A 9,428-nucleotide genomic window follows, 5' to 3' on the forward strand; every position below is an offset into this window, starting at 1 on the left:
CCATTTCTCCAGATACTTTAGGATTTCTATTCCAGCATCAAGATAAACCACCAGAGAATCCTGACTTTGGACTACATCGTTTTGCCTGTTTTCTAAGAGTCCTTCTTTGGTGTTATAACTTAGGCAAGGAAATAGAAAATGTAAAAAAAACAAACGAGAAATTAAACAAAAAACAAAAAAAAAAGCAGCAGCCAAAATGAAAACTCGGTGAATAAGCTCAGCAGGAGAGGAAATCAGAGAAAAGAGAATCAGTGAGCTCAAAGAAAGATCAAGGGAGGGGTGCCTGGGTGGCCCAGGTCATGATTCTGGGGTTCTGGGATCAAGGCCCACTTTGGGCTCCCTGCTCAATGGGGAGCCTGCTTCTCCCTCTCCTGCTCCCCCTGCTTGTGCTAATAAATAAATAAAATCTTAAAAAAAAAATCAATGGAAATTGATCAATCTGAGTAAAAGAGAGAAAACAGACTGGATAAACAAAAAATCTGAGAACTCATTTAATTCGAGTCCCTGAAAGAAAGGAAAGAGTAGGGCTGAAAAGCTATTTGAAGACATAATTGTTGAAAATCCCCCAAATTTGGCAAAGGACCTGTATCTTCAGATTTAAAAAGGTAAACAAATTTAAACAGGAAAACCAAAAATTCAATGCCAGGACACATCGTAAGCAAACTGATGAATTCTATAGACAAAAACACTTTAAAAGCACTTGACAGAAAGGATGCAGCACAGTAAAGTTTTTCATCTGAAACCACGGAGAACACAGGGAAGTAACATGTTCTTCTTGTACTAAAAGAACTGTAAACCCAAAGTCTTCTCTCCCACAAAAACATCTGTCAGGAATGAAAGGGACATAGAAAATCTTTTAGATGAAGGAAAACAAAGTCCTTTGTCAACAGCAGACCCACCCCAGAAAAAAGGCTACAGTAAATTTGCCAAACTGAAGGGACATGTTAACAGAAGGCCTAGGACTTCAAGAGGGGAGAAAGAAGGGAGGAAGGAGGGAGCAGGGAGAAAGAACAATGCAATGGGTAACAGGTAAACAGCATACTTTTCGTGAGTTTTGTAAAAAATGTTTTCACAGCCCAGGCACAAATTGTAACATCCGAATTGGTGCTCAGTGTATAAAGAGAAAATACTTAGAATTATATTTAACCCAGAAAATGTAAAGGAACCTCATGGAATTAAGGTTTCTATACATCAAAGTGCTAAAATGCTGATAATACTAGACTGTGATAACTTATGTATGTATAATACCTAGACACAGAAATTAAGACAACACTCAAAAATGTTATAGATATACTAGGAATTCTAAAAAATGCTGAAGTAACCCACAGGAGGGAAAAACAAACAAACAAAAAACACAAAACAGAAAAGCAACATAACAAAAACCAGAAAACAAGATGAATGCTATAAAGGGAACACACAAAACAAATTAAAAAACAGTACACTTAAGCCCTAACATACCAATAATTATTTTCAATCTAAGTGATATAAATCTACCAATTAAAACATAAAAAGTAGAAGAATGGATAAAAAAGTTAAGACCCAACTATATGCTGTTTCAAGAAACTTGCTTCAAATGTAATGATACAGATAAAGTTGAAAATAAAATTATGGAAAAATATAAACCATGCAAACATTAATCAAAACATGCAGTGGGGGGGGGCGCCTGGGTGGCTCAGTCGGTTATTAAGCGTCTGCCTTCAGCTCAGGTCATGATCCCAGAGTCCAAGATCGAGTCCCACGTCAGGCTCCCTGTTCAGCAGGGAGTCTGCTTCTCCCTCTGTCCTTTACCCGGCTTGTGTTCTCTCTCAAATAAATAAATAAAATCTTTAAAAAAAATGCAGTAGGGACTATGTTAATATCACTCAAAGTATGCTTCAAAGGTGAGAAAATGAACAGGGACAAAAAGGGACATCACATAATGAAAGGGTCAACACACCAAGATAATATACCAATACTAAATGGGAATGCACCAAACAACAGAGCTTTAAAATACCTGAAGCAGGGGCACCTGGGTGGCTCAGTTGGTTAAGCGACTGCTTTCGGCTCAGGTCATGATCCTGGAGTCCCAGGATCGAGTCCCGCATCAGACTCCCTGCTCAGCAGGGAGTCTGCTTCTCCCTCTGACCCTCTTCCATCTCGTGCTCTCTCTCTCTCATTCTGTCTCTCAAATAAATAAATAAAATCTTTAAAAAAAAAATAAAATACCTGAAGCAGAAAATGATAGATTAATTTTTTTTTAAGATTTTATTTATTTATTTGAGAGAGCAAGAGAGCACACAAAGAGAGTGGCAGGCACAGGGAAGAGGGAGAGGGACAAGCAGGCTCCCTGCTGAGCAGGGGGCCCGATGTGGGGCTCCATTCCATGACCCTGGGATCACGACCTGAGCTGAAGGCAGATGCTTAAACAACTGAGCCACCAAGGCACCCCAGAAAAACGACAGAATTTAACAGATGAACAGACAGTTATACTTCAGGACAGTTCTACATCAGGACTTCATCATCTCTCTCTCTGGAATTGACAGAAATACTAAACAGAAAGTCAGTAAGGATATAGAAAATTTGAATACTACTACCAACCAAGAGGATTGTGCGGACATTTATAGAAACTCCACCCAATGACAGCAGAACAACATTCTTTTCAGGAGGCCTTTTAGAACATTCAATAAAATAGACTGTATCTTGGGTCATAAACACTTCAATAAATTTAAACAGACCAAACTAGAAATCAGTAACAAAAGATAACAAAAATACTCCAAACACTAGAAACCTAAATAATAATCCATGAACCCATTAAAGTCTCTATAAAGAAATTGAGAAACATTAGAGCTGAAGAAACTGTAATGAAAACTTATGGGATGAAGCTGTCACAATGCTGTGAGAAAACTTTATAGTACTAAATGCTTACATTAGAAAAGAAAAAAGAAAGAGCAAAATACAACCAAAGTAGAAGATATAAAGATGAGAACGGAAATTAGTGAAATTATGAATAGCAAGAGAAAAATCAATGAAATAAAGTGCTGATTCTCCAATATGATCAGAATTGATAAATGCCTAAGAAGATGGACAAAGATAGGAAGAGAGTGGACATATTTCCAAAATCAGGAATCAAATGGGATAGAAGTATAGATCCTGCTCCCATTAAAAGAGTAATAAGGAAATAAGTCTATAAACTAATTAGAAAATTTAGATGAAATGGAACAATTCCTTGAAAAGGACAAACTTCAAACTATCCAATATCTCCAACATCAAAATTATTCTGAATTCAAGAAATTAGAGGAAATCGCCACTGAATTGTACAATTAAAATGGTTAAAATGGTAAAAAAAAAAAAAAAAAGAAATTAGAGGAAAACCTCAACAAAATACAGTCAAATGGAATGTTTTAATATATATTATATATATAAAAAAAATTTATACTCTGCAACCAAGTGGGATTTATTCCAAGGATGCAAGGCTGGTTCAATATTCAAAACTAGTCAATGTAATACATTATATCAACAGGCTATAGAAGAAAAATCAGATGATCACATCAACTGATGGAGGCAAAGCATTTGAAAAACTCTAACACTCATTCATAACAAAAAAAACTCAGCAAATTAAGAATAGATGGAAATTTTCTAAACTTGATAAGAAAACTTAAAAAACAAGACAAAAAACCTTCAACTAACATCACACTTGATGAAAACCTGAACATTTTCCTCTTAATATGAGGAATCAGTCAAGGGCATCCTTTCTTACTACTATTCAACATCACGTTGGAAGTCCAACTAGTGCAGTGAGGTAAAGTAACAGATATACAGATGGGAAGGAGGAAAAAGACTATGCAGCAGACATGTCTTTACAGAAAAGCCTGAGGATTCTACCCAAAGAAATGTCTACAAATGTCACCATGGTTGCAGGACACCAAAGTTATCACTCCAAAAACAATTATCTTTCTGCATACTACTAAAGATCATATGGAAAAATGAAACTGTAGATATCAATGCCATTTATGATCATTCAAAAAAAAAAAAAACAAAACCCTAGATACAACTCTTAACAAAAATGTACAGAACCTGTTAAGTTGAAAATTATAAAACAGTAGTGAAATATCAAGAATTACTTAGCATACCATGTACGGTGTTCATGATGCTGCTTTTCAACAAACATATCTACAGATTTCAATCAATTCCTATAAAAATGCAAGATTTCTTTGCATCCTAAGATTCATATGAAATGTCAAAGGAATTAGCAAAACTAAATCAATTTAAGTAAGAATAAAGAGGAATCACTTTACCCAATTTTGAGGTTTACCATATAGCTACAGAAATTAAGTAAATAGACTGGATCAAGAACAAGTCTGAAAAAGTCTGTTTGGTGTTTAACACCAAATAACAGTTTTCTAAAAATGTAAGCTTTAGAGTCTTAACTGGTACAATAAAATGTGTTATGTGTATATTTATCACTTTAATAACTTGTCCTCAACTGTCTAACCCTCCTGACATTGGACAGCAATGAATGTATATACATTACACATACAGGGTCAAGGTCCACTGCCTCTGAAACATCTCCCTGGCCCCAAGTAAACTAAGGAATCCATGACAAAGTGCTGTAAGCTGGACAGAGAAGTCTCCAAAGTTTTTCATTTCATTTGCTCTTCTACATCTCCACCTTCTTTTTATAAAAATTCCTGAGATAACACTGCAGTGTAAACTAAGGAGAAACATGTAGGTGAAGGTTTTACTTCATGCACAATAAACACTGCTCTCTCCCTCACGGATGAATTCTCAGATGCAGAATAAGGCTCTGGGCTGAGTCAATCTCTAAAATGCGTCTCTACGTGATTACTGATGGTCTGGGATGGAAGATTTTCTCACAGTGTAGATACTTGGGGGGTTTCTCTTTGGTGTGTCCGATCAGATGCCATGGTAGATGTTTTATCTGGCAAAAGGTTTTCCTCAGTGGTTACATTCAAGAAGTCTTTCCCCAAAAGGAGTTCTCGGAGGGTGACTGAGGACTGCCCACTCGTGAAGGGTCTTCCCACTTCTGTTACACTGACAGGGTTTCTCCCATTATGAATCCTCTGATGCTGAGTGAGGGATGAGCTGCGACTGAAGGCTTTTCCACACTCACTACACTTATAGGGCTTCTCTCCAGTGTGGATAATAGCATGTCGAATGAGGTTTGTGCTCCAGCAAAAGGATTTCCCACACTCCATGCATTCATAGGGCTTCTCTCCACTGTGAATCCGCTGGTGCCTCGTGAGCCCAGACCGGCGGTTGAAGGCCTTCCCACACTCTGAGCACTCGAAGGGCTTCTCTCCAGTGTGGATGCTGAAGTGTCGAATGAGGTCTTTCCTAGTGCTAAAGGCCTTCCCACATTCTTTGCACTCAAAAGGTTTTTCTCCAGTGTGGGCCCTTTTATGCAAGATGAAAGTAGAGCAGTGGGTGAAGGCCCTTCCACATTCAGTGCACACAAAAGGCTTCTCCCCAGTGTGAATCCTCTGATGCCTCTTGAGGTATGACCTGTGGTTGAAGGCCTTCCCACACTCTAGGCACTCAAAGGGCTTCTCCCCAGTGTGGATGACGTAGTGGTGAATGAGGGCTGCACTCTCACAGAAGGCTTTCCCACACTCACTGCACTCATAGGGCTTCTCCCCAGTGTGAGTCTGCTGGTGCCACACGAGGTATGACTTGTGTTTGAAGACCTTGCCACACTCGAAGCATTCATAAGGATTCTCACCACTGTGGATGATGTGATGTCGAAGGAATCCTGGCCTGTGTCGAAAGACTTGCCCACATTCTTTGCACACAAAGGATTTCTCTCCAGTGTGCCTCCTCTTATGCAAGACGAAATTGGAGCGGTGGGTGAAGGCCTTCCCACATTCGTTGCACTTATAAGGCTTCTCTCCACTGTGAATCCGCTGGTGCTGTGTAAGGTATGACTTGCGGTTGAAGGCCTTCCCACACTCCATGCACTCGTAGGGCCTCTCCCCCGTGTGGATCATGTGGTGCTGGAGGAGGTGTGTGCTCTTAATAAAGGTTTTCCCACACTCAGTGCATTCATAGGGCTTCACTCCAGAGTGAATCTTTTCATGTCCAGCAAGAAGGTGCTTCTTGTTAAAAGTTTTCCCGCATTCGTTGCACTTAAAGGTATTTTCCTCCTCCTGAATCATGGGATCTTTACCTGATCCACACGAGTCATGGTCATGGACAGCACCTCCTGAGTGGATCAGCTCCTGTGCAATTTGCGAACATATACCATCAGGTTCAGGGCTTGTTTTCTCAGGGAGCTTCTCCCTCTGGGGTTCCAACCCTGATCTCAAGTGTCCTTCCTGCATTTCTAATGGCCCACTCTGATCCTTGGTTTGGCCCAGCTGGAAATTCCCTGGGTCTCCCTGTCTTAGTTCCTGGAACAAGGCCCCCTCAGACAGGGCTGGTGCACAAGGGGAAAGTTCTGTAGTCTTGGGTTTTCCCTTGTCACCTGAAAGAAACCCAATACACAAAAAGACCTGTTAGTAATGACAACACAGAAAAAACAAAATCAGCATTTCAGTGAAAAAAATGAAGACGAAAACAGAGTCTGTGTCTGTGATGTTTTACTACCTCTGAATCTCAGGACTGCAATTTCTTTTTTTTCCCTGGGCCTTGGACTGTTGACACCTTGAAAGGGAGACCCAGGAGAAGCTAGGTGAGGGGACAGAGGTCTGGAATGGAGACACCACTACAATTCCATACTGGATGCGGCCGGACAGACTAGTAAGAATGCTGTATGTTTGGTTTCCACTAAGTGAGGACATTGCTGTAACAACACTAGGAAAGGGCACCTAATGGAGCCCTATTGATAGAAGACAGAAAGCGTGTAATGCAAAATTAACTTTCCCCTAAAAGAAGTTTGGTCTTTGTCCCAGCTCCAAGGAAGTAACCTCTCAATGCTGTTTAGTTCCAGAGCAACAGACCTGTCTTTGTCATTCATAGTGGGTGCCTAGGAATGCACCTGATACTTTATGACAACACATAACTCATCGTGGGCCCCTAGTTTATACTGAAGAGATGACTCAGGGTAAGATCTGGCCATATCAGAAAAACCAACCATATAATTAGGAAGCTGAGGCTTTGAGCCACGAGGTATCAGCTGGACCTCTGGAAAGGAAAAAAGGGCTAGAGACTGAGTCCCACTGGTAATGACTCAAATCAATCATGCTTATGTAATGAAGGCTCAATAAAAATACTGAGGCTCTGGCCAATTTCCTGGGTTGTCAATATCCATGCACCTATTGTCACACAGGATGCCAGGAGGTAACAAGTCACTGAAGACACGGGAATTTTGTATTTGGAACACCTCTGGCCCCTCTTCTAAGTTGCGCCTTTGAACAAACATGATTGAAAGTACAGTATAATAGCTTTTAGGAAGCTTTTGAGTCCTTCTATCAACTCATTGAACCTGAAGGTAGTTCTGGGAAATCTCTGAACTTCCAGTAGTTTCAGATGACTTGGGCAGGCTTGGCAGTCTTAGGAGTTCTGTGTTCTTAGCCTTGAGTTTGCATGGCTAACTGTGTGCAGAAAGAGATCCAACAGAGTTTTCTAGTAAGAGGTGCCCATGATATAAGTCCTACTGGCATCACAGGAATTACCACAGAAAAAGTACAAAGGGCACAGTAGCCTTAGGAGACAGAATGTACAAAGGGACCAAGAGCATGAAGATGGTACTGATGAGGATCCAGGGAAAGGTAGGAGAAGGAAACAGGATTCCCAAGGTTCTGACAGGGGTGACAGGGAGGCCTCCCAGGACAAGGCTCATAAGGCAGGAGGTGAGCAGGACTGGGCTGGACATACTGAGTCTGGTTTGCCCGAGGAGCAGTCTGGTAAAAAGACTCGCAAGGTACACATGATCTAGATGAGAAAATGGTAATACTGTACTTGAAGACATTAATGGTCAAAAAATTTTCCATATAAATCAGTAGTAATTTCTTCTACACTTTATGCCATTTTGGCTAATGAAAAGTTTCCCAGGAACGCTCTAATTTTGCATAGTGGGGAAGCCTGTATGTCCATCATTACTCAACAAAACCCGGGGGAGGGGGGACTTAATAATATAAAACTGACAATTCTACCCAAGTGAATAAAAAAAAATTCAGTACAATTCCCTATAAAATGGCAACTGGGTCATCAAGGAACTTCATAGTCTGATGGTAGGACTTGTAGGGAAGACCAAACAGGCAAGAATAAGGAAGATACCTACCGTCTCAGATAACAGTACTGTGATGGAATTATAGACTCTCAGACACTGGTACTGGCATAGAGAGAAGACAAACGGGCAAGAGAAAAAGGACAGAGAGCTCAGGAAACACACACCCACAAACACACGGAGCTCTGGTGGCTGGCAGAGGAGGCAGAAGAGCTCAGTGGTGAAAGGAGAGAAAACAGTACATGGAGCTAGAAAAATTGGTGTCACCCCGGGAATGTAAAAACTATTCCTTGAAGGGGGGAAAATCGAATAGGGAGATGAACCATGAGAGACGATGGACTCTGAAAAACCAACTGAGGGTTCTAGAGGGGAGGGGGGTGGGGGGATGGGTTAGCCTGGTGATGGGTATTAAAGAGGGCACGTTCTGCGTGGAGCACTGGGTGTTATGCACAAACAATGAATCATGGAACACTGCATGAAAAACTAATGATGTAATGTATGGTGAATAACATAACAATAAAAAATTTAAAGACAAAAACACACACACACAAACAAAGAAACTGTATTCCTATCTCACACTATCTTCAAATCCTACCTCAGATGAAGGAGAGTTAAATGTCAAATACCAAGTTTATACATTTTTAGGATAAAATAAACAAAAATATCTTTTTGATGTTGGGGATAAAGATTTTTATACAAGACAAAATCATTAATTATATAAGAAAATTTACATTAAAATAAGAACCTCTATTCAATAAAATATACTTTAAATAAGTGAAAAACGATACTGAAAAGTAGAAAATTGTATCTGCAGCACCTATAATCGACGAAAGGTAAGTGTAGGGAATGTACAAAGAATCCCTACAAATCAAAAGCAAACAAATTAATAGAAAAATAGGTATTTATCATGAAAAGACATTTCAAAAGAGAAAATACAGACTGACCAATAATCGTATGATCAGGTGCTATAGCTCCTCAGCAATGAAGGAAAAGCAAATAAAGACCACATAAGATACAGTTTTGTGTTCATTTGATTGTCAACGATTGAGGAGCCTTAGAGTATCAAGTATTGGGCAAAGTATAGGTTGAAGGAACCTCCACGCTTTCCCGGGGAAAGTGTAAATTGGTACATGTCCTTTAATACAATGGCAATTATCCAGTAAACTTGGAAGCTTGCATAGCCTATAAACCAATAATTTCACTCCAAGAAACACCAAAGACACCGTAATCATGTGCAAGATGACTGATACAGGACTGCTCCTGG

The 9,428-nt window shown here is 39.9% G+C and overlaps 1 protein-coding gene across 1 annotated transcript; it reads right to left on the minus strand.

The window, feature by feature from the left end:
• Positions 1-467: 467 nt before the first annotated feature.
• LOC112818866 (uncharacterized) lies at positions 468-8,464 on the minus strand. The gene has a single exon (XM_025865951.2). The coding sequence runs from the start codon at positions 6,315-6,317 to the stop codon at positions 4,851-4,853; it is 1,467 nt and encodes a 488-aa protein (XP_025721736.1). The 5' UTR covers positions 6,318-8,464; the 3' UTR covers positions 468-4,850.
• Between the last annotated feature and the right edge of the window lie 964 nt (positions 8,465-9,428).

The sequence above is a fragment of the Callorhinus ursinus genome, unplaced genomic scaffold, assembly GCF_003265705.2.
Source record: "Callorhinus ursinus isolate GAN/ISIS: 27379988/994484 unplaced genomic scaffold, GSC_fseal_2.0 scaffold1725, whole genome shotgun sequence".
Lineage (NCBI taxonomy): Eukaryota > Metazoa > Chordata > Mammalia > Carnivora > Otariidae > Callorhinus > Callorhinus ursinus.

What these genes read in the sequence shown, in the direction of transcription:
- LOC112818866 (XM_025865951.2), bottom strand. Translation starts at nt 6,317, where the DNA reads ATGCAGGAAGGACACTTGAGATCAGGGTTGGAACCCCAGAGGGAGAAG.